Below are 24,905 nucleotides of genomic sequence, written 5' to 3'. Positions count from 1 at the left end.
TCCACGAGATGTTTTTTTTTATTTTGTCTAATGTAGCATTTGACATTTCTTATTAGCCATATGTATGTATGTGTGTGTTCCATTTTCCTTTCAAATCTTTCAAAAGCATTGGGCTGAGCAGCCTCAGGAGGCAGTGCCTGTGCCGTGTCCGTGCGTCCCTGCAGCCGCCTGTGGGTGCCCTCAGTCCCCTCAGATGTCCCCTCGCTCTCGTGTTATGAGAACAGATAAATAGGTATTAGGAAACTTCATTTCTGGGGACACCTCTATCACGCAGCCTTCTTCCCCATCTCTTACCTACACACATGCACACACATACATCGCTTCTGGTTCCTTCTCTCACTGGGAAATCTTAACAGACAGCCCATAGTTTACTTTGCCCTTGTCTGGATTTTTTTTCCCCCCTGCTACATTCATTTCGAGTGGGATGGGAACTGATCGCAATATTTCATATTGGAAGAGTCATCTCCAGGAGGAGCTGTAACGAGGTGGTGGCCACCTGCAGAGCTTTCCCCCATGTGCTGGAGTCTGTCTCGGGGCTTCTGGGGCTTGGGGGCATGCAAACTCTGCCTTGATGATAGTGTCACAGGTTTGGGCAGACCATCGTGGTGGGAGTGGGGACCTGGGGCTTCCACTGACTGATTTTGTGCTTACTGCTTCTAGGTTTAACGCTGTAGCACTAGTGACCCGACAGCTGTACCGAGGATGAGTAGGGTTGGTTGTGGTACCTTGAAAAGCTCAGACAAGCAGATATTTTTTCATTATGCAGTTACTAAATGTCAACACCAGGTATTGCTCAGAAAGAGCATGTTTGGGATCTGTGGCTTCTAATGCTGCATCACTGATGTACCAGGGCTGGCCTGTCACCCATGGACCCCAAATACCCTGGCACAACATGTGCCGGTGCTGAGTGATGTCCTCATGGGTGCAGCAGCAGCGGTTAGCCCCAGAAATGCCCAGGACATTGCACGCCCTCCTTTCTCCCAGTGATTTGGCCAAGAATTGTTCATTCCTGAACTTTTCTTTCAGACCCCTGGTAGGTGCCAGACACCTAAGGCAGGCAGGGGCAGCTCCTGGGCACACAGAGCCATGTACAAAGACAATTTAGCACCTCTCTAGTCCGTGTGGGCAGGGCGATGGCAGGAGCAGCCCTGGGTGCACAGTGCTCAGTTCTTGCTCATGGCTTGTTTAGAAGGGGGGACAAAGAAGACTTTACCAGCTAACACAGAATAATTTTGAAGCAGTCAGTAAGTGTTCATCTTAAATTGATTAGACAAAATAATAAATAGATAAATAAATAAATATTATTTTTTTTAATTACCAAGCGTTATTCTCCTAACTCAGATCCAGGAGATGGTCCACTCGGACGCCACGTCCTATGAGTCCAACCGCCAAGTGCCGCTGATCAATCGCCCCGGGATGTTAGCCGGCCCCATGAGCGCCCTCAGCCAGTCACAGCTCATTTCTCAGATGGGGATGAGGAGCGGTGTGACCCATGGATCCCCATCACCCCCGGGAAGTAAGTCTGCTACACCATCTCCCTCCAGTTCTACTCAGGAAGAGGAGACAGAGTCACATTATAAGGTACGTGCAGTCATGCCTGTTTTAACAGACAGTGAGAAAACAGCAGATGATGTTTTTCAGTAAGGGATAAATTGCGCTAAATAAGAGTACAGACTTTTGGTCTTTTTAAAAAAAAATATGTATATATAGTTGGAGAGTCTCCCAAGGCTGGGGAGGTTGTTCCCTGCCTAGGGTGAGGTGCAGCATGGCAGGCTAGCACACATGCCTGGGTTGTGCATGCAGTAAGTCTGGCAACGAGCTGGGCTTGCCTCCCGCGGTTTACCAGGTCCGTCAAGCTGCAGTTTCCTCCGATGAGGGTTTTGATGAGCAAAGCGGGATCCGGGTTAAGGTTCTGCAAAGGCTTGGGTGCACAATTAGATTTCTGATGGCAGGTAGAGGAGACTAAAACAGGGAAGGAAAATAACACAGGGTGGGATTTAACTAAGCTGACTCAACATGACTTGCTAAGGGGAAAAAAAAAACCCAGAAATTAAAAGAGGAAGAGTCTTCTGCCTTTTAGTTCACCCAGGCAGAGTTCAAGTAGCCAGCAGTGTCTTAGTGGCACAGGGTCTGCCTCTACAGCCAACACAACTGCTGCTGAGCATGCCATCAAGAAACCCAAGGATTTCCCAGGGTTTTGGGGACATCGTGGTTGTTGCCCATCTTTCTCAAAATGCACCCGCAAAGCAGACAACACATGCTGTGTTCTGTGAGTCTTCCGTCTGTTATTTACTGACAGCAAATTGCAGCAATTGCATGGTTGCTGTATCAACGCCCGGTGGGTCTCTGTGCCGGCAGGTCAATCACTGTGCTCCCTAGGGGACTTTGATTAAAGCCTTTCATGGAAAACCTTCTCCCTGAGGTGCCGATCCAAGGATGTCAGAAGCTGATCCAAGCATCAGAAGCACTGATATTGTAACCTTGTCCCACAAAAATAGGCAGTTGTGACAGGATTTGAATATATAACCAGAGCAGCAAACTGCAGAGACTGGAAAACTAGGAAAACACTAGGACTGAGCAAAAACCTTCCCCTTTCCATAGAAATCCAGGCAAATGCATTCCCACCAATCCTGTAGTTTTCAATCCATTGGCAGCTTTTGCTTCAGATCAGGACGTGTCAAAGCAGAGTGCACATGTGGGTGCAATAAACACTTAAATGTAATAAAACTGTAAAAAGAAGGGATACATGTCGCTGGAAATAGGTGGAGGTTCTTGAACTCTGCCATTCCATGTTTGGGGGACACAGTGGGTTGGGTTGTGCTGCTGGACCCCACGGTCTGCCATCTCCCAGAGCCTGTGTCACACAGCTCCAGGCAGTTACCTGGGAGCTGAATGTTTTGCATCAGCAGAAAATGAGTTTCAGCTCAGTCACACACTGAGTTCTCTCCCCACACCTTTCAGCAGCACCCAGCTTTCCTCCCGCCCGGGGCCGCAGGACAGGGCTTTGGGCTTGGATCTTCTGTTCTGACTCAGCCACTGGTGCCTGTGGGGGTAGGAACAATTTGGAGATGTCCAAATTGTGACAACTTGCAGAGATTTGAATTTTTCCTAATCCCAAAGGCATGCCCCCTCATTTTTCTGCCCTGTAAACTACCCAGCCAGACAGGTGGAACAGGAGTGATGTGTTTGATGGACGAAGGAGACTGTAAGTGTGAAAAAAGCAGCAGAACCGCATGGTGGCCTGCAGGTTTGTTTGCTTTCTCTATCTACACAGCTGCTGTATTCACCCATCAGTCATTTTTCATATGGCCATTAAGGGCCTTTCTGCTACAAGTCATCAAAGCAACATCTAACAAGCAGAAATTAATCTTGCAACCAAGAAGGTCACACGTTAAAGAAATGGGTCTGATGCCAGCAGGTAGTTCAGGTCCAGCAGGTCCTCTGAGCCAGGGAACTTGTGATTTTAGGAGGTCTCCCAGCTTCACGGATGCGTTTACCTGCTACATTGCTCCGGAGGGGTGTACACATGCATGGGAGGGAGAGGTAGTTACAGCCCAGATTCCAGTTGGATTAGCGATCTCTCTCCATAGTTATTATAATCATGGTGTCCACAAGGTTTCTGCTTCTCATGGGTTCAGCATCTAAGGTGACACAAAGCCACCAGTTTAGGGGATCACATCTGTCACCAGTGAATTGCCCCAGTTCACATCATGTGTTAAACATCCCTTCTGCTGCCTCTCCAGAGGAGGTCTGTGCAGGGGCTTGTGGCCACGCACTTCGTCCCACCGCAGGAGCCCTCACGCAGGAGCCCTCACGGTTGCTTTGCGTGGCTCACCCCCCGGGGGATGCAGTTGCTCTAGGGCAGCAAGGTGCTGGCTCACTGGGGCTTGCCTTTAGCCGTGAACGTGGCTTAGGTTGTTCAAGCATCTTCTGCCACTCAGGGCTGGGCTGTTGTCTCATCCTGTGCTGCATCACACCTGGTAAACCCCAGGAAAACCAGGCAAAGCCCTGACCTGCTCCGCTTTCTCCTAGGAACAGATGGCTCCAGGCAGCCTTGCAGGCAGTGTCTGTTTTCCATAAATACCGTTTGCTTTGTGGTGCTGCCGCAGCAGACCAACTCTGAAACCATCCCCATGGCTGTGGTTGCGTTGTGCCTGTTCCCAGCTCCTTCGCTCGGCTGACGGCTGGGAGGAGAGCAGGTCCCCCCGCGGCACTTAAGTGAATCAGACAGGATTAGAGTTAGTTAAAATACCATCTCACTTGCTAATGGGCTGAAGCCCTGTCATGCATTTTTTTTCTCCTAATAAGCTGGCCTTTCACCTCCAGGCCTCCCATTCAAGCCCAATTGGGCAATTTTAAATTAAAGGCAATTTTTTTTGTCTCTCTGCTCATTCACTAATGGTCACTGTCTGTTTGACAAATGTCGCTGCGCCGATACTGAACTTAATGACCAGTCAAGAGCAGCTGAGTGGAGCACGGGAGCACCGCTGCCCTTTCCTCCCCGTGCCTGGCCTGTGCCAACTGAAGTGAAGCCTCTTAAATCCCGGTGCTTCCAAGCACACAATCAAATCGGCAAATCCATCAGCAGAAAAGGCCTTTTGCTCCCAGCCCTCACCAGGAGGCACGTTTTTTGCAGCGGCTTGGTGTTTGGACCTGTGTCAATTGATTTTTTCTGGGTTTTTTTTTTTTTTTTTTAGACCTGTAAGTGACAGGCTGGGCAACTTTCTAAGTGATGTAATTAGCCTGTGCACCTGGTAGAGCAGGGACTGCCAAAGTCAGGTGGTGGCGGAGCACTCGGTGCTTGAGCTCAGTGGATCTGCAGGCAGAGGTGCTGGCGTCCTGTTTGCCCTCGAGGATGCACAGATCCCGACTGCAGCAGCCAGCTGGCAGCAAACGGCTTTATTCTCTGCCGTGTTTAACCTTTGGTGTATTTAGTTTTCCCTCCACTATAAAATAAGGATAATGGTGCTTCCCTGTAGTGTGAGGTTTCACTGACCACAGTTAATGCATTAAGAGCTTTGATGTATGTCTAAGTGCTTTCCAGGGGTCTTCTCCTTTGCACACCATCACACAGAGGCTTCTGCAGTTCCAAATATTCAACTTGCTGCCCAGGGCATCCTGGTGGAGGCTGAGCCATAGGATCTTCCTTCTCTGCTACCTTTGCTGGGAGCATCCCTGTTTCCAGCCTTGCTGTTTGACTTCCCAGCCCAGTGGCAGTGTGGCTGAGCAGCCACAAAGTCCAACTTCTGTTGCCTGGGTCCTGCTCCCCTTGATTCAGCCCCCCACAGGGCACTGAGTGGATACAGCCAGCCTAGTCATCTGGCTGCGCCCGGACCAGTTACAAAGAGTGAGCGGTGCATGCAAAGTGTTTAATACCTAAGATTAAAATAATTTAATTCCTGGATATTTTCCTGGATAGGGGTTAGCAGAGTGAAACAAATTTTGGATGACCCCAGCATATTGGCTAATGTGATGCTGGTGCTGCTGGATCAGTGCTCGCAACCCTCCTGCACAGGGAGTGAGGAGGCTGAGCCAGCAGCACACGCGTGGGGGCAAGAAAAGTCAGAAGCAGCTTGCAAAGGGGGATTATTGGGTTGGAAATTGGAAACCTTATGGAAGCTGAGGCTGGAAAAATTCATGGACTGCTAAATGGATCTGGCTAGGAAGCAAGGCATTTGGAGAGGTCCCAGAAGAGGGTCAAGGAGTAAGTGAGCTTGTGATGCCAGGGAGGAGGAGGGGGAAGGGGGGGTGACTGAGGATGAGTGTCTGGCAAGCCCCAGCCTTGAAGCAGGGACCACTTAAGCAGCAAGGGGCAAACCCAGGCTGTGAACTGGGTTGTGAGGAGGCACCCAAGCCAGGCTCAGGCACCCACCAACAGTTTGTGTAATGATCCTAGAGGCTCCTGGGGACCAAAGAGACCCCCAGAGCTGCTGCCCTCCTTGCCACACTGGGAGCCCTCCTCTGCCAATGCCTGCTCTCATCCCCTTTGCTATCAAGTTGTAGCAGGGACTTGTATCCAACTACTCCCAGCTGACTGCTAAGGTCTGTTTCTTGGTTTTGCAGGTTACTGGAGAGAAAAGACCATCAACAGACCTGGGCAAAAAGCCTAAAAGCCAAAAGAAGAAGAAAAAGAAGGATCCCAATGAGCCCCAGAAGCCCGTGTCGGCCTACGCCCTGTTTTTCAGAGACACGCAAGCAGCCATCAAAGGGCAAAACCCCAACGCTACCTTTGGGGATGTATCGAAAATTGTTGCGTCAATGTGGGACAGCTTGGGAGAAGAACAAAAACAAGTGAGTTACTGATCTCTTTTTTTTTTTTTTTTTCTTTCAACTGTTGAAATGTGCTTTTCTATGGTAGAAAGCATCAGAGTCTCCCCAAGCACTTCAGGAGCAGTGCTGAAGTGCCCACTGCCACTGGAAGGGATGCTCGAGTGGTTTGCATGCCACGCTCCCAGCCCCAAGCCGGTGTGGCGGCAACGTGACCTGGCCCTTGGACACCCCTGGGGTGGGAGGGCCTGACCCATGTCCTGGGCAGGGCAGGGACGGGGCTGCAGAAGGATGCGCCAAGTTTGCTCTGCCTCTGCCCATCTTTTAGAAAAATCTCTGTGTAGCATGGGAAAGAGCAAATTTTTATGACAACTAATTATTCTTAATAAGATCATTCTTTGCAAAAACATCAGTGGCCTTTCCTGGGCATGGGGGTTTTGTAGCCTTAGATGGGTGATGGGTTTGTATTTGCTTACTTACTTAAAGGGAGTGATGCCAAACCGGCTAAAAACTATTAACTCTCTACATCTCTGGCCTCACATCTAATGTTAAGGCTTTAAAAGCTTAGGAAGGAGATATCTGAAGTGGCCTTGCAGAGGAAACCTTCCTGCCCCAAAGCTGTCAACCACTTTCAGTCTCCTTCACATGGAGACTTCTAGGTCCTGCTTTAACTGTTTTGTTGATGCCGAGTCAGTTACAAAAGCCCATAATTGCTTGTTGCCTATTGAGAAAACCCCAGGGAACACTTTCCCTAGCAAGTATGTCTTTTTATCAGGCAGAGCGAGATCTGACACTGTGTGATGTGTCTGAACCTAACATGCTTTAACTGACAGTCCCTCCATGAGTGGTGAGCCCTTCTCCTAGAGCCTGGCTGCCGACTTCACACCGGCTCCATCTCCCATTGCGTGTCCATGGCCAGCATTTGAAGCAGCTACATTTGGGGAGGGAGCAGCAAGCAGGAAAAAAAAGTCATTTAAATGGAAGTCATGCTAGGAAATAGCCTTGCTTTCCACCCTGCACAAAGTGGGGAATAAGAGCAAGGCATCTTCTGGCATGAAAGCCCTTCTGCTGATCCATTTGGAGTCTCCATACTGTGCAAAGTGTTGCTTTGATGTTTGCATGATCCTCCCTTTTCTCCTCTTTGGACGGATCGCTGGGGGATCATGTAGGAATTTCTTGTGGTGAAGAAGGCAGGTCCCCTCCTTGTGCAGCTTGCTGACCCCAGCCCTGCTGCCTGGGAAGCTGCAGGGCAGGGGCTGGCTTTGGGCTGTTGGTGCAAGGTGTGGGAGGTTCAGGAGTGTGAAAAAGCTTTTACGTCCCCTCTTCCTTCTGCATTCATCCCTCCCAGCATCTCAGTCTGCCTTTCCCTTACTCCATCCAGTCACAACTGTCTCTGTAGCTTGGGCTCGGAGCTCAGCTGCAAATGTGGTTTATGGGATGGAAGTGCTGGTGTGACCCTGACTCAGCGCAGCGCAAATGCTCAGCTCTTAATTAACAGCAGGGATTAAACCAGTCCGTTTATCTTCCCTGCTAACTCTTCCTTCTCTTTTATGAGATAGTAGCAGCCTTGCCGTCTCTTTACACACACTTTCTAAGTGGCTCCATTTCTCCCTCTGTAATTGATTTAATTAAGTCATTTGTTCCTTGTCTGAATGCTTAAATATTAACTTCCTGGCTTTGTCTCCAGCTGTATAGTTTTCTCCCACGACAGCTACCTCCCTGCCTGGGACTCCGGCTGGAGGGACACTATTTATCTTTGGCACTGGGACCATATTGCTGGTTTGTGCGATGTGGCACGTTCACTTTTGAAGTGCTTGGCTGGAAGGGAGTTTATTTAGTCCCTGTTTGCTTTCCTCTGCCAGCATCCCCAGTCAAGTTTGTTTGGATTCATAAAAGCAATGCAATGGAAAGGAAAAAAAGGAAAAGGAAAAAAAAAAAAGGAATTAACAAAATGTCTTTAATATGTGAAAACAAGTCTCCAGGCTGTCCTGCAGATCCTTCCTCCTGAGGACTGCAGGACATGGTGCATGCATTCACGATGAAGACAAGCAGCCCGTGCCCAGCACTCTCTTGGCACGTCTCGGAGGGGACTCCCGGTGGCCACAGGACGGCTACGCATCACTGGCCAAAATTCTGCTGGGACCTAAGAGCCCAGACTGCCACGTGGCTGCACTGCACCGTGGTTTGGCTCATCGCCAGGCAGGAGCATCGTGCTCTGGGGAGGGGGGAAAGGTGGAAAAGGGAAGTGTTTCCCCCGCTGCGCTACTCCTAGCTCTATTGACAACAGTCGTTTTTAATATCTTCATATCCTCACAGCAGAATGCAGTGCAGAAGGCAACCCAGGGAAAAACCAATGCAGCAGTAGGCAAGCAAGAGCCAAATCTGGATGTTCTTGCTCAACTATGAGCAAGGTTTTTAAAGAAAGCTTCCCTTCTTCCTGGCATGAAAAAAGAGAGTGGGTTTGAGGCTGTAGAACCTGATTTGGGGCTGAGCTGTGGTCCCAGACTTGGATCTCTCGCAGCCCCCAAGATGTTCAGCGTGGGGCTGGGGCATCACGTCTCTGGAGGGCTGATCTGCAGACCCCAGCCCCACCATGTAATTATTAAGTAGCCATTTACCTCACTGTAGTTTCTGCTTCAGAGAAGGTTTACAATCCGTATTTCCCACCTTCTGCTGGGCACGGTGTTTCCTCAGCCCAGGTGTGGTTTGGCTCCTACCTTGTGGGAGAGCTGCAGGTAGGGAGCAACCAGGGAGGGGGTTCAAAGCAAGCTGGCGGATAAACCCAACCTCAGCCCAGGCATTTTGAACTTGTGATCCCCCACCATGAGTCAGCAGCCCCCAGCACGTGCCCCACTGTGTCTGCAGACATGCTCATCCATCCCTGCCAGCTCCATCGTGCACAGAGGAGTTATGCAGAGCGTGGGGTGGCTGCCATGCCAGTGCCAAAGGGATGAGGAAAGCCCGTGCCGGTGGCTTGTAGCCATGCTGCCAGTGCAACCCAGCTAGGAGGGTGGTCCTGTGCCCCCACCCCATGGCAGGCAGTGCCTCAGCCCCACTCCAGCTGCACTTGCCCCACAGACGTTACGTGGAGTGTTTCTGCAGGCAGAAACAAGATGCCATCTCTTTGCCAGGTAGCTCAGGCCAGCACGCAGAGGGTTAATCCTCTGGCATTTGTGCTGCTAATGATTATATGCACTGTAATATCAAAGCTGTAGCTATTTATTTGCCATTGAGCAGGTGCTGCTGCTCCCACAAAGCAAATTTGCTTTCTCCTCCTGATGAAACAAGCAAAATAAAGGTTGCTCACGTCCCATTTCAGATATGGTTTTTTCCCTGTGCACTAACTGAAAGACAAACACTGAGCAGGAACCAGAATGCATATTATGCAAGAAACCATATAATCTAGGAGCATCTTTGATTTGGCTGCTGCTGTCACAGACATGTATTTCACAGAGAGGCTTCCCCCACCTGCCCCCCCCCCCCCCCCTTCTTTTGTTCTTACTGGTTTATCATTTGTGCCTTTGTCATTTTGTTCCTTCTTCTTCTCTTCTCAGCCTCTTCACAATGAATCTTCATTTTCCCTCTGACACACTTGTATCTAAATTTCCTTATTTCCTGCCTTTTTTTATTTATATCTGTTGCCTGGTGATTTGATCATGCTGTGGAATACAGGATTAGCAATCTCCGTGTCCTTGGGTACTGCTCAAGGACACCTGTTCGGCAAAGCGCCGTTTTCTTCCCCATTTTAACCCCTTCCGGTGTGGCTGTGCGTGCATAACAGTAATAAATAACAATACCTTTAAATATCTCCAGCGCTGCATTAGCAGGATGTTGTAATCTTCATTCTTCAACAGCTGGCGTGGCCCTTTCTAAGAAGCTTACATGGGAATCTGAAGAATGTGACTTGGGGAAAAAAAATATTAATACATACTCTTTGAACTTTGCAAATAGTTTAGCAGCTGTTCCTGTAGAGATAGCTTAGACTTTGGTGGAGAGTGAAATGCTAATTCAGCTATTATCATCAAATGGGGTACCTGTCGTAGTAATCTGCCTGCAGCTCCAGGTCCCTGCTCGAGGCTCACAGCATCCCGCACCTCGGTGTTTGTTTTTTTTTTTTATTAGCCGATACAGACCAGCCTTCACAGCGTTACCCAGCGAGGTGTAAAAGGGTTGCTTGCTTTGACAGAAATTAGAAGAATTTGAGCACTAGATTGGAGCAGACTCTGCTAATTCACTGGGAAGAGTTTTTCCCCCAGCGCAGACGTAGCGCTCACAGCCTGGTGCCAGCTCGTGCCACCGGCAGGGCTGCAGCCCCCTCCCCTCCTTCCCCACGGCCCCCAGCCCTGCAGGTGACAGCCCTGGGGACTGTCCTTCCCAGGGGGATTTCATCTGAGGGATAAGCCTGGAAACTCTCCAGAGCACACTGAGAAGTCACCGGTGGGATTTGCTCTTCTCTGCCATGTTCTCTTATTCCCTCTCTGAGCACCTTCCCGTTGCTCCCTGTGTTTTGGGGGAAAGGACGCTGGTTTGGAGCCTGGTGATGATGAAGCAAGGGGCACACTTCCAAGCTGGCAGTTGCAGGTAACTCTGGAACCTGCCTTTCTCCATTACGATGTCAAGCAACAGAGTCAAAACATTGGGTCGGTGTTTCCCTTAACCCTGGAAGCTCAGAGCAGGGGCATCAAGAAGCTCCTGAGCAATCTGCTGAGCGAACCTCAGGCTGAACGAGGGCTTCCCATCCTAACTAAGCAGAAGCCAAGTCGGACAAAATCAGCATTTCCAGTTGAGTTTATGGGCCTGGGAACTTACTGGGGACACATAGGCAGAGATGAGTTCTTGCTCACAATAGCCCTGCTTCACCAGGACCAGTTCAGTAATGGGAAGTGACTCCATGGCCAAATGCAGATGTGGTTTTCCAATACAGATGCACAGCCTGGAGAATAACACAGCCTTCACACTCCAGGGATAAATTACCCTGCAGAAAAATTACTTGCTCAGCAGAAAATAATAGATCACCCATCTAATCAGATTCATCCGCTCATTGAACCTGATACATCACCTGGTGACAGGACACTGCATGTATCTGCGGTGGGACAAGGCATCTGGGGGCAGCTGTAAAGCTGTCCTATGTCAGAGCCATCATGGGAAGAGATCCCATGGGAACTGCATGCAGCAGGTGCTGCCTGGCAGCGTGGCCATCGAACTGCCCACGTCCAGTGTTGTACAGAGCTGTCAGCAGTGCAGCCACCACTGGTTCCAGTTTTCTGCTGCTGCCTCAAAGCCCTGGCAGCGAGGGGCTGGAGGGGTCCAACCAGTGGCCCTGGCCTGGAAGGAGGTTTCAGCATCTTTGCAGTGTCAAGGAAAGCCATGTACCGGAGAAGGATGAAAGCACTGATCCCAAACAAGCTTTCAAGAGAGGTCTGGTGGAGACCAGGATAACGATAGGGCAGATGTGAAGAGTCAGAACTGCTCTTAAAAGCAGCTCCAGGAGTGTGACTTCTCTTCCTGGAGAGCAAGATCAGAAGTGTGGAAGATGAATGTTGTGTGCTTTTCATTGGAGATTAGGGGTTGAATTTGTCACTCTCCTCTGTTTCACTTGGAGTATTCTATGGGCTGTCCCAAGAACACACTTTGTGCCCTGACATGGAGTGATAGATGACTTACACCCAGGTGGCACCATGGAGTCAGGGCAGAGGAAAGCAGGAATCTTTACAATCAATCAAAAGGTAATTGCTACTTGGTCATGGGTTTACCCATTCCTTCTCCACAGGACTGCTTCACAACACTCAGCTCCACCAGGGGAAAGGAGGAGCTCTCCTGAAACCCTGCGAACAGTTCCCATTGCCAGGGCCTTTTATGCAGGGGTCCCCAGGGACGTTAGATGCTCAGCAGCTCCCATGCCATAGCTGGGAGAGCCTGGGGGAGCTGGAGCACTGCGTAACCAACAGCCTCGCGATGGGCATCGTTGGCAGGTGCCTCCCATGTCCAAGCTAGCTGACCTCAGGAGTTGGCAATCCAGGCTGTGGCTGTTAGTCTGAAGGAGACGTGCGCAGGAGATGTACACAGTAAATGGAGCTTGGGTTAGTTGGTTTTAGTGGAAGAATAAGACTTCCCCAAGAAGGGAGCAGCAGGGATACAGAGGAGGGTGCAAGGAGAGGAAGAGCTGGGAAGGAGTAAGGCTGACGTGGCCTGTTTGCTTTATGCGTTTCTGATTGCTGCATGGAGGCCGTATGCAAAGAGAAGGGTGCTGTGGCAACTCCACTGTGCAGCGAGGGAGGGCTTTCGAGTCATCTTATGAGTAAGCCATAAGTTGCGATGATCCCAAGAGATATCTTGCAGGAAAGTGTATAATAGCTACAAGAAAAACCCTCCAGATTTACAAGCAGAATAAAATCCAAATTTATACATTTGGGGGGAAAAAAAAAACCAGTCATGGAATCATAGAAAGGAGGGCAAGGAGAGACTTAAGAGGTCAGCCAGACCATACTGCTGCCTGAAGTCAGGATCATCTCTACTTAAGCCATTCTTGATGGATGTGTGCCTAATCTGTTCTTAAACCCTCAGTGGTGGAGATTACACATCTCTCCAGGCAATCTCTTCCCGTGCTTAATTATCCTGACTGTTAGGAACACTTTCCTCTTGCTTAGCCAACATTTCCCCTGTTACAGTGTAAGCCTATTGCCTCTTCTCCGATCTGCAGTAGATGCAGGGGATCGTTAGTGCCTCCCTTGCTGCATCGCATTTGGAGGCTGTGGCTCCCCTTGGTCTCTTCTCTCCCAGCAAAACACACGGAGTCCTTCAGCTCTCCTCATGGAGACCTTTGCTGCACTTTTCATCTCTTCTCTCCTGATGGTCTATGTCTTTTCTGAAGCAAAATGCCCCAAACTCCGTCTCGGATTGCAGCAGAGACCTTTTGGCTTGGGGTCAGCGCACCCCCTGCTTTTTTGGGGGGGAGAGTTTGAGCAGTTTCCATCGTTCCGCAGGCTCGGGAAGCAGCGTTTCTGCTGGGATGCAGAGGTTACCGGTAACAGCTCTGGCTGTCACTCAGGGCCTGCACGACACGGAGCCGTTCGTGGGTGTCAGCAGGGTTTGGAATAATTGTCTTCTCTAATTAACTGGTTATCAAACAAGAACATTTCATTACGGTACAATTACTAGCTGCTTTGCTGAGACACAGAGGTATCAGGATTACGATCCCAACATATGCTTCTTACAGCTCTGATTTTTTGTTTTCATAATCACTAACCATTTTTGCTCCCCCCCAACCCACCCACTCACTTAATGACTAATGAATCCTCCTGCTAATGAATAAGGAAAATAAATCAGTGGGCATGGCAGGTTAGAAAGAAAAACATGCAAAATGTTTTGAGGATCCTTAAATCTGATAAATTACTTTGAAATTAAAATCCCTGGGAGAAAATGGGATTTAATTAGAAAGTAACATGGTTTTGTCAATGTTTAAATTAAAATTTTAAAGGTTATAAATACTGCACTAGAGCTGCCTTTACGCAGAGGATTCGTGAGAAGTTTTGTTCAGATCCACTCTTCCCACGCCAGCACGGCATTGCCCCAGCAGCAGGCTGCGGTCCCGTCGGAGCCCGGTGGGGGTGCAGAAAGCCCCCATGCGAGGTGGGACTGCAGAGGGCCAGCAGGAGCCCCTTGGGGATGCTTTTTTACAGGGAAGGTATTGAGATACTGGACCAGTTTGCCCAGAGAAGCTGTGCTTGCCCCATCATTGGAAGTGTTCAAGGCCAGGCTGGATGGGGCTTGGAGCAACCTGAGCTGGTGGAAGGCGTCCAAGCCCATGGCCAGGGGGGTTGGACTGGATGGTCCTTGAAGGTCCCTGCCAACTCAAACCTACGGTCACAAACCAGATGACCCACCAGGAACCTTCCAGAGCTGGAGGGAGCATCTCAGAGGAAACACCTCCTGGGCTCACCCTCTCACCCTTCTCTGTAGCCTTGCTGGTGGCCAGGGCTGGAGCAGGGTCTGGCCTGGGCAGCATGGAGGCTCCTGCTGGGAGCAATCCTGCTCTCCCCATGGGATGCTGTGCCGCTTGGCTGCCCCTGCCCAGCCGTGCTACACCAGGCATCCCCCGGCAGCGCTTTCCAAACATGAGTAGGGCACAGCGCCCGCTCATTGTCTGAAAAAGACACGGACAGATGAAGAGTGGGGAAAAAAAAAAAGTGTAGCAGAAAACGCAAGTAATGGAGGTGAAGGTAGGCATGGAATTTATTGTTTATTCATTTATTTGCATTTAGGTTAAGGAAGTCTCATTTACCTGCCCTCTCACTGTCCATAAATTGCAGGCTTTCTCCAGACGCGTCTTCCTACTAATTAATTTTTTCTCTGCATGGCTGTGAATACTTTGATTTCCCACTGTCCCAGATATAAAAAAATAGGGAAAACGCTTTTGGTATTTCGCTGTTACAGAGGGGGGAAAAAACATGTTTTCAATACATCAGCACCCAGCTATGGCCACTCTTCTACTGGCCTGAGACCCAGGAATTCATCGCTCGTAGCTGGGCAGGCATCAGGTACCACATGCAGAGCCGGGGGCACCCCGTGTTTGTGCTTTACAGTAGGTGCCGTGGTGGTGGCACCGGTGTTGCTGTGATGGGTGACAGAGGGGAGGTGAGGGCTGTAGAGAAAGGTAATAGCTTTTATTAGGGGAACTGATGCAGTTTGAAGAAATAGTTGCTTTTCACAGGGAAACTCTTCTTCAGGCTGACATTTTGAAATGTAATTTTGTTCTGAATGGAGCAAATATAATACTTCCTGAATACCATAAAGCCAAAGACAAACTTAGGAAAACGCTCCATTTCAGAAAATTACCATCTGAGACCTCCAGAGTGTCAAGTCAAAACATTTCATTACAGGAGTCTTTCTGATTTAGCAATGAAAATAGCACTTTCGATCCATTTTTAATAGAATTTATCTGTACTGATTTTAAACTGAAATTCAAGTAACTGGGCAAGTTAACTGCTGGAAGGTTTTTTCCCCTCGGAGGTCAGTGTTAGGGGGGAGGCTGGGTGCTGCCGTGGCTGTGGAAATTTGTAGGGGAAAGGAGCTAAATATCCCCACTGGCCTTCAGCATCTTGATTGTTGAAAGCTGTCATTGTTTTTAAAGCAGAATTAAATGTATGCAAATCTGTTCTAATTGGAATCGACTGTCGGTGTGCCGCTGGAGGAGAGCTTTGAGTTTCCAGCAGAGGAGAGGGCTGGTGGGTATTTTTCTTGGGAGTTTCTGCCATTTTGCTGAAATTTTTATTCTGTTTTAAAATATTCTTCTCACTTGCCCAGTTTAATCTGTTTAACCCCACGAGGACTCGCACTGCTTGAGGCAGGCTGTAGTACACCATGCATTTCACATACATGGAGGGCAAAACTCTGGGCAGAAAGGGGACCAGCACTGTGAAACGATCGTGAAGCATGTCTCATTACAGGGGAGAGAGAAAAGAACAAACAGTAATTCATATATAAGGCTTTTTTTTTTTTTCCTTAGAGTACCAAACTCCCCTGATACTTGCTGTTTTCCTGCAAGCCCCAGCTCCCCACATTGTAAGAACAAGGAGAAATCTTGGATTTGATATGACGAGAAAGCACTTCCCAGCTGTCAGGACTGCAGAGGAGAGCTGGAGTTTTGAGCTCTAAAGGCTTAGTAATGGGAAAGCCAAGAAAATTAATGAGTAGTTTAGGATTTATGAGTGTCTCACCGTTTTTTTTCAGCTCGTCCTATCATTTGGGGATTTTGGGTCTTGTCTTGCTCTTCCAAGAGCCTGGATTGCACACTCTGCTGACTGCTCTCTGGAAGTGATTTCATTGAGTTCACCCTGTAAAATCAGGCTATGTCTCTCACAGCCGATGTGCAAAAATGCCTGCACAGGCAGGCAGTCCGCTCTGGCCTGTGATGCCACCAAAGATCCCAGCGTGAGCCAATCTGGAGGCTTTATTAGCTTGATTTGGGGTAGATTCCTCTCCAGCAGAAATGAGTTTTCCACGCACACGTGCGCGCTGGAATGGCCTCAGTGGAGCAGGTGCCATTGAGCAGGCAGGGTGCAGCCAAGCCCAGCAGCACCCTATTCTACTTTATTAATTGTTATCCATTGCTTGGTCCTTTCAGGCATACAAGAGGAAAACAGAAGCCGCGAAGAAGGAGTACCTGAAAGCCCTGGCAGCGTACCGGGCCAGCCTCGTCTCCAAGGTACAGCCTGTGCTCGCGCTGCCAGTGGACGTGGCAATGCTGAATTACTTGCAACTCATAGGACTTTACAGGGGGGAGCAAGTTTGTAAGAAGTACAGTGTAAGCATGCTATCAGGACTGATATCAGTGTCGGCCACCTTCCTGAGGCGCGAAAAGCAATGCTCTGCAGCCAGGCAGGCACCAGGCTGACTTCAGCCTTTAGCACCCTGAGACGAGACGCCGGTTTGGGTTGTCTTCCTCAGCAGGTGTCACAGCAGGGGAGGGGAGTCCCCGCCCCAGGGAAAGGGGCCCCTGCTGCCTGTCCCCACTGCCAGTGGCTGTTCTTGCTCGCCCGGCTCTCGGGGTGTGAGTGCAGCAAGTGAAGGAGCACCGGCGAGGGGAGGAGGATGAGTCTCACTGTGGGTGGCACCGGGACTGGCCCCGGGGAAGGTGACACCCCAGCCCTGGGCTCACCAGCCAGCCCTGGGCAGCAGCCAGGTGCCAGCATCCCTGCTGCACCCTGCCCTGGGCACCTGGGCCGTTCCGGCTGCTCAGGACCCCGGGTCCTGCTTGCCCTGTGCGTGCTCAGCCGAGGGTGGGGTTTTAGGGAGTAAGACCCGTAACTGCAGGTTGAGGAGTATGTGAGCACATACAGGCTTAATGCCCTGCTGCCAGGCAAGACCCCGCGAGCCCACTGCAGCGCCTGGCAGTGAACTTCCAGGGGATTTCAGATTTAGATGGGAATTCCCAGTGCTGCAAGCCTGCACCTGGGGCAGCAATGCTGGGCCAAGCCCTCCAGATGTAGATGCCCACCCCAGGGGACCTCACACCTTGTCCTCCTCTGTGTCTTCAGAGAGGGGACACATTAGCAGCCGGTGAGTTTGGGGTGGCTCCTGCAGAGCTCGTAGGCTTGCTGGCTCAGGGGGATATGCTTCCCTTGGGCTGTATGTTTATCAGGTTGGCTTTTTTCCTTTAAAGCTTCTCCTTGTTACCAGACAACACCCTCGGTACTTAATCATCACATTCAGCTGCCAAGGGAAATAATGTGATGGCCCAAATCAGCCATCATCTGGAGCATCTGGGTGATTGTGGTGGTGGGTTGGAAGGGCTTGAAGTTATCTGACTTAACTTGTAAACAGAACGGCAGCAAGGACAGAAAAAGGGAATGGAAAGGACTGCTGGGGCGTTTAAAGCTTTTCTTGGTCCCTCTGGAAACTTCTCAAGGTCTTGCCTTGAATGTGCCAGCAGCAGTGTGGGGCAGGTACCATGGAAGGCATAGAGTCAAGGCATTCTGTGGTTTCATTTTTTCCTGGTTTCTCCAATGACTGATTCTTCACAGAAGAGCAACTTTGCTTTGAGTAAAACAGCACAGTGTGATCCTGGCTGCCAGGTGAGAGAGGATCTGGAGTATCGTTACAGAGCCCATTGCAAGACAAAAACCTCTTTGTCTGAGCCATAAAATGTCACGTTGTTCTTCTCTTTTCCCTGCAGAAAGGCGGCCACCATTGTCCTGGCATTATAGACCCCACCAGGGCCACAGGAATGCACAGGATTAGGAAAGCAGAGTTTTTGCAGTCTCATTTGTTCTCTGTTGGAAGCAAAAGTGATTTTGTCACCCACCTATGTGGATCTAAGGAGTGAGCTGCAGGCGAGAGGTTTGCCTCTGCACAGGTTGATGCCCCTCCATGCTGCAGGCTCTGTCGGAGGCACGGCCCAGTTACTGCACTTTAATTTCCCAGATGCGGGTACTGCACCCAGCGAGCCGCAGGGCTGGGGCTGCACGTGCCGGCTGCTGGGAGAGGAGCAGGAGCCGTGCGGAGTCCGGGTAGCTCGGCTGGGCAGACAGCTGTCTCGGGACATATAACGATGTTTCCTCCCTTCCTTTCTCATTACCCTCCGTTCTGTTTTCCCACAGAGCTCTGCTGACCAGGGGGAGACGAAAAGTGCCCAGAGCAATCCACCTTCCAAAATGATCCCCCCCAAGCAGCCCATGTACCCGATGCCGCCGCAGGCTTCCTCACCCTACCCTGGCCTGGGCTCGTTCCTGTCCCCGTCAGACCTGCAGAACTACCGTGGCCACCCCCACCCTGGCCTCTCCCGGACCCTCACCTCCAAACCCATGCTGCCCAGCATCAGTGCCTCCCCGCCGCCCTCCTTCCAGATCAGCCCCCCCCTCCACCAGCAGCTCTCCTTGCACCACCCGCAGAGCTCCCTCCTCAGCCAGCCCCTCAGCATGCAGCAGGTCCCCCAGCAGCCCCTCCTGTCCCCCCCCATGGCACTACAGGTACAGCCCCCCATGAACGCCTCGCCTCCCGGGCAGCAGGTAGGTGCTCAGAGAGAGGTTTGCAGCACGAGCCGCACCATTTCCCCTCTTCCCGTTGGGTCTGTTGGGCTCTGGATGGTTTGGGGATGTCGGGTGGCGATGTTGTCCCCCAGGGGATCTTCTGGCTCCATCATCTTGCAGATCTCATTGTTTGGGGGTGATTTTTTCAAGAGTGTTGAGCTGGGAGCATAAGCACCCCAACAAATGGGACAGATTTGCGCGACCGGGGCGGTGAAGCCGCTTCCAGTGGGGGAAGCTGCTGGAATTGGGGGTGCCCCTCTTTGTGCACATGGTCCCCCAGCCTGGTCTGATGGGGTTTGTTGATGGTCATCTGAAACAGTGGGTTGGATAGTTGGTGAAAACCCCCTCTTGTGATATTGCTGAGAGAAGGGGGGCTGGAAGGGCATGGAATAAGAGCATGGATCCAGGGGCGTTGCCAGAAGGAGGAGAAAAAGGGGAGAGGGAATGTCACAAATGAAATATAAGATCAGTATTTTTCTATGAACTACCTGGCAAGAGGAGAAAATCGCTTTTGTGGCAGAGAGCCGAGAGCACACAAAGTGTGGTTGCATGTATGCTATAATACCAGCACAGCCAGTCCTGCGGAGCGGTGCTAGGAACGTGTAAAACCTGCTGAAGCAAACGGCCCTCAGCTGTGCCCGGCTCAGCCCGTGCCCGGGGAGCCAGCCTGCAGGGGCAAAGTCTCTCCTCTTTAAAGCTGCTATTAAGAAAATGTATCTGGAGGAAAACTTGGCTATAGCAAAAGTGATTTCCTGTGCCTCATAGAGAACCTGCCAGTGTCAGGAGACTAGTGGTTTCCCCAGTTCCTCCATCTGAAATATGGACTGGACAAACTATGCACGGTGGGGGACATGTGCTCTGAATTCACAGCTGCTGCCATTTACTTGATGATACTTTTAACTGCAATATTCACCCAGATGGGTGAATTATTCGTGTTTCACATGTTTACTAGCTATATATCACAACATTCGTACAGTACTTTAGCAGCAAACAAAGTTTCCTTTCCCATAATGTGACCTATTCAGTTTGGAGCTAACTCTGAGAAAACGCAAATTGTTGCTTTGGGAACAAGTGTTGCAGTAGAAGAAAACCAAAGGAGAGCAGGGATGTAGAAGCAGGGTTATGCCTGAGCATAATAAAAAGACAGCACATGTGGGAAGATCCTTAATCAGATTTTAATTTCCAACCTGTTCAGGGTATTCCAAGTAATTTCTTCAGCACAGTGATCGGGCTTTAGCTTTACGTAAGCCCAAGTGGCTTCTGTAATTCAGTGGTAGCCTATGTCGAGAAATGAGCATAAAAGGGGATCCTCATAGTAACTTTAATTGGGGTACTTGTTGTTGCTAAGGACACCACATAAATTTGTGAATAAAGAATAAAAAGACAAAAAAAATAACGCACACTGCCCTAATTTGGATATTTTTGAGAAGATCCTGTTCTTGGTCAGGTAAATACCATGACTCTTGTTTGTACACATTGCCTAAAGTGACCTAATTAAGCCAACCCCAAAAAAGTGGGAAAACTAATCAGCTTTCAGATAAAACAGTCCTGCAGTGTCCTTGTTAAATTGCTGGCGGTGACAGCTGATGGAGAGAGCATTGCTTGTGTGGATGCTCCTTACCTTGTTACTGTACCTGATGATGGGCTAACACATTACTGCAAAGGGAGCTGCACTTGAAATGGAAAAACGGGTTTGATTGCCAGGCTGCTGATGCAAAGGCTTTCACGGCTGCGTGTCTTCTGCAGCCATTCACCAGCCCCCGAGGAGGGACGTCCTGACAAACAAGAGGGGAGAAGAGGGATGTAAAACAGATGTTGCTGCATTGACACCTGCTTGCAATAACTTGCACTCTGCAAGGTCCCACCACCGTGGTTTCGGGTCCTGGGCTTGGACCCGCTGCTGTCCCTGGGGCTCACCCTGTGCTCTGCTCTGCCGTGGTTTTGGGGCAATGCATGTGAAGGTGTTTATGTGATATTATTAGATCTGCTGTTTCTCCTGCTGTGTGTACTCCTGTAACCCTTCCTTTCTTTTCCACCCTGCAGGACTTCTCACATATTTCGTCTGAGTTTCAAAACAGTGTTGGACCCCGTTCGCCTGGTGCATCAAACCCCCCAGGAAGCACTGAGTGGGACAACGACTACCCCAGCAGAGAGTGTGGGATTAACCACTGCAGGCCAGTAGACAAAATAGCACAGTGCTAATGCTCTTTCTATTATCTGAACTGTGACAGTGTGCAACAGCTGAGAATCTGCTGTAAAATGTACAGTAGCAAGCTGGTAGGCTAATTATGGTCAATGAGGTTCAAGGTTTCCTCTTCTCTGTAGGCTTACTGAAAGGATGCTGTGGAAGCAGGCAGCTTAAAACTCACAGATAGATTCTTCAGAGGGCATGACGAGGTTTCCTTTTTCTGTGTTTCCATCCCATTAGCTATGCAGGAGCTGGACACATTTCCTTCTAGAGCAGGCCAGGGAAGCCCCGGCTCCCAGGCAGAGTCCCTGGAGGTCTGAAGGTGGCCATGGCCATAAGCAATGTCCTTCTGTTCCTAAAGGGACTGTTCTTATCCCTGAGGTCACAACCTCCCGTAGTTGTCTCCAGCAATGGGTCCCTTATCGGTCCCGGGGTTTCACCACGGTAGCGCCCAAAGTTTCAGTCTCCCAAGAGCCACACGATGCTGCAGTCTGCTGCACCATGCAGGATAGGGCCATGTACATCTGCACTGATCTTCCCCCTTATGCCCTACAAGCTCTAGCACGAATGTGCCAGCACAAAGGTCCCTTCAGTGCTGCTTGAATTCCCCAATAAATAAAAACATCAGGATAGTCTCAAAGCTGGGGAACAGGGAGGGTGTGAAAGCCCTTTCCAACCTCTGCCTAATCCACTCTTGGCTCAGCACTAATAGTTTGGAGACTGCTATTGTGCTCTGCAGAACAGGCACGTGGTTTGCCGGGAGAGCAAGTAAGGAAGGAGGCTTGGTAGCTTCTGAGTATTGTTTGATTTGCTTGAAGTACTGGAACACAGTGCTTTCACTGGAGATAATAGCAAGCTCCCAGCCTTTTCAGAGCACAGCTCCCGTCTGTGCCAGCAGTGCACTTACAATCGCTGGGCTGGGCACAGACTGTGCAGACATTTATTTCTTTTAGGGAAATAAATAACTTGCTGAGCCATTAGACTGTCGCTGCTGTCTGCCTGCCCGAGGGGGCTTAGCTGCATGCATTGGTCTGGGCTCTGCCAGCAGCCTTTGCATGGTCGTTCCTGAAGTCTCTTGCAGACAACCTGAAAGAAAGAACCTATTTGGGTCTTGATGATAAAAGTCACTTTGGATGCTGTGGGCAAAATGCTAAAGATGCTTGGAGGGCTATAGCACATGGATCCCAGTTTCCAGAGGTGCTGAATCTCAAGAGGCAGCTCCCACAGAAATTAGCCCCCCTAGAAATAAGCATTGCTTCTTAGGTGATCAGCTGGGAAAATCCCTTGATTCCCTCTGCAAATCCCACTGCCCGGGCCCCATGCAGAAAGCTCAGGGCACTCTAGAAACCGGTGAAACACTCCCGCAGTAGTCAGGATTGAGGTCTGTGTTGCTAAAACAAGCTGTGTGACATCTGGCTGCAGTGCCGTATTGTAAGCAGAGGGCCCATGCAATTCATGATCAAAGCTCATGCATTTCATGCCTTTGTCATAGCAGAAATATTGAATTTCATGGATTTATCACAGCTTCCTGGAAAAAAAGTCATTCTAAAACCAGACAGATTATGCAGAGACTTCCAGATAATTATTGGAGTAGATTACAGCAATGAACTCAGGTGGATATAGATCAGTACTGCAGAGAGCACATAGTGCACCAAAAAATATAGTCTCTGTTAAGGAGGGAGCCCTTGCCCATGACTGGAAGCACACGAGCTGCTGGCAGCCAGCTCCCGAAGCTGGCTTGTTCTCATTTTATTGTAAAGCCTGGTGCGTCAGCACTGCCATCACCTCCTGCTCCTGCTAGCCCCTGGTATTTGCTGCCTGCGTGCATGCTCTGCATTGCTTGTAGCATCCGCGCACATTTGTAGGACTGCAGCCCCAGTGTGTCTCAAGGTTACACTTGTGTTGAGAAAAGAGATGATCCGATTCTCATCATCTTCCTGTCGGGACTGGTTTCTCCAATGTACTGTGCACTGATTTCCAAGTGATGTTCAACGTTACCTTTGTGCTCCCCCCCGGCACCTTGCCATGAGCTGGGTGTGAGGGTGCAGGGTGGGCTCGTGCCGGGTCAGTTCCAGCAGCCAGCAGGACTTAGGCAAAGCAGTGGTAAAGGGAAGGCAGGTCTTGTTGGGTTTGATTCATCAGTGCAGTTTTAGGTATAATTGGGCAGTCTCTGGATCGTGTAATTGCCCATTTCAACCTCAAAACTGCCTTCAGCTTATTTGCAATTAAAGCAGCACTCTGAGGCGCAAAATCAGCAACTGGCTGGAAAGAAAAAGGATTATTTTCTGTTGTGATGTGGCTCAGCTCTAGAGTCCCAGGTTCCTGAAAGAGAGGATCATAGCAACCTCCTCAGCACACAGGCAGTCCTGTGTTGCTCTCTGTGTTAGGGTTTGTATTTCATGTCTGGCCTTGATATTTCTGTAGCTTCCAACACGTTGGTACTGGTTAGCTGGGGCAAACCCTCCCAGTCCTACATTTTCTGTTGTGTTTGCCATCCAGACAACTTCTGAAAAACTAACAAGATGGTCTTTCTCTGCCCTCTATCTAATAAGGGAACTGCTGTAGGGGTTTTCTTCCCCCTAGCCTATCAATGCTAGTTAAAATGCCATTAAATGACACTTCTTGCCTCATGCCCTTCAAATTCTAGGGTCCTGCGAGCAGACACTCCTTAATTCATAAATCAGCCATGTCAGAGAGCAAGCTTTAAATGTTTCTTAGCTCATGCTCTCCCCATTCTTAATGATTTTGTGCTTACTGACTTCCATCCAATTTTCCTAGCTCTTTCTGGGCTTTAAGCCCAAGCCGCCCTAGATTGCTAGTGAAGGCACGGGTAGCATTTCTTAGTTCCTGCTTAGTATATGACTATCACTTCCCACAAGCAACTGCAGCGTACAATTTTATTGCTTTTTGCCATCGTATCACAAACTACTTACACAGTGCCTTGTCTCCCTCACCTGACAGCCTTGTTCTCACACTTGCTCTTTCCCAGGTGCTGGCTGTGTGCCTGAGTTTGGCAGGGACTTTCTCCAGGGGAGCTAGCTCACCTGTATCGAGGGTGCAGCAGGGTTTACAGTCACTTGCAAACCTTTCTTAATTCCTTGAGGCGCCTCACTTGTTTTCCCTGCCCTATCTTCTGATTACAGCTCTTTCCACTCCAAGGCAGGGTTTCTTTTACATTTGTCTCCTAGCATTTAGGAGTTTTGGTGATAACACTGAACCGGATTCATCTTTTTGTGTCCTTCCCCTCATTTGCAAGGCATGGATTAGATTCATTTTGGATGCCATCATTTAGCAACTTTTCTCCCCTCTTCCCACTCCTCTTTGGGCTAAAGATGAGATGCTCTCAGTTGTGCCTTGTCCAGATGCACAAAGGCATGTACAGCCACTTCACTGGGATGTTTATAACCCCACTAATTCCTGCTGACAATGAAGTTATTCTCTCCAAATGGGGGAATTTTCCAAATCAGAAACGAAATGAGCAAACACTGTAAAAAGGCAAGGATAAACCATCACAAATGCACTTAGTCTGGATTCAATTATTTATGGTAATACTTTGTAATGAACTTGGAAATGTTCTGTAGCATATTTTGTAAAATTAATGAAGTTTTAGTACTGGAATACCTCACTGCTGCTCAGTGGCATTAAATCTTAGCTGAGTGCAGTAGGGAAGACTCTGCATTTTAAACACAGATTATAAAAATGTGGAGATTAACCAAGTGCGGACTCTTCTGCGCTCTGTCAGAAGACAGCTCTATCAACAGCACTACCTTGCTGTCTGCCGTTTCCCTATTATTCCACCCATAAGCACACCCACACCGGAGTCTGTCAGAGCTCTGTAGTATTCTTCACCTCCCAAGGCCAAGGTGTCTTGATGGAGCCGATCAAGTTTCCATCACATCTGTGTAGATTATAAAACCCATTAA

The 24,905-nt window shown here is 49.6% G+C and overlaps 1 protein-coding gene across 8 annotated transcripts in view; it reads left to right on the top strand.

Moving 5' to 3' along the window:
• The window catches only part of TOX2 (TOX high mobility group box family member 2), a 150,690-nt gene that overhangs the window by 122,761 nt on the left and 3,024 nt on the right, over positions 1-24,905 (top strand). For all 8 annotated transcript variants that reach the window (XM_080403787.1, XM_080403786.1, XM_080403791.1 and 5 more), the window contains exons 4-8: positions 1,342-1,581; positions 6,064-6,291; positions 16,391-16,471; positions 18,366-18,773; positions 20,838-20,968. In XM_080403787.1, the coding sequence (XP_080259913.1) occupies positions 1,342-1,581; positions 6,064-6,291; positions 16,391-16,471; positions 18,366-18,773; positions 20,838-20,968 (1,088 nt within the window). The remainder of the gene's footprint in view (positions 1-1,341; positions 1,582-6,063; positions 6,292-16,390; positions 16,472-18,365; positions 18,774-20,837; positions 20,969-24,905) is intronic.

The sequence above is a fragment of the Falco punctatus genome (assembly GCF_963210335.1).
Source record: "Falco punctatus genome assembly, chromosome: 10".
Classification (NCBI taxonomy): Eukaryota; Metazoa; Chordata; class Aves; order Falconiformes; family Falconidae; genus Falco; species Falco punctatus.
This window is presented reverse-complemented; position numbering and strand designations above follow the sequence as displayed.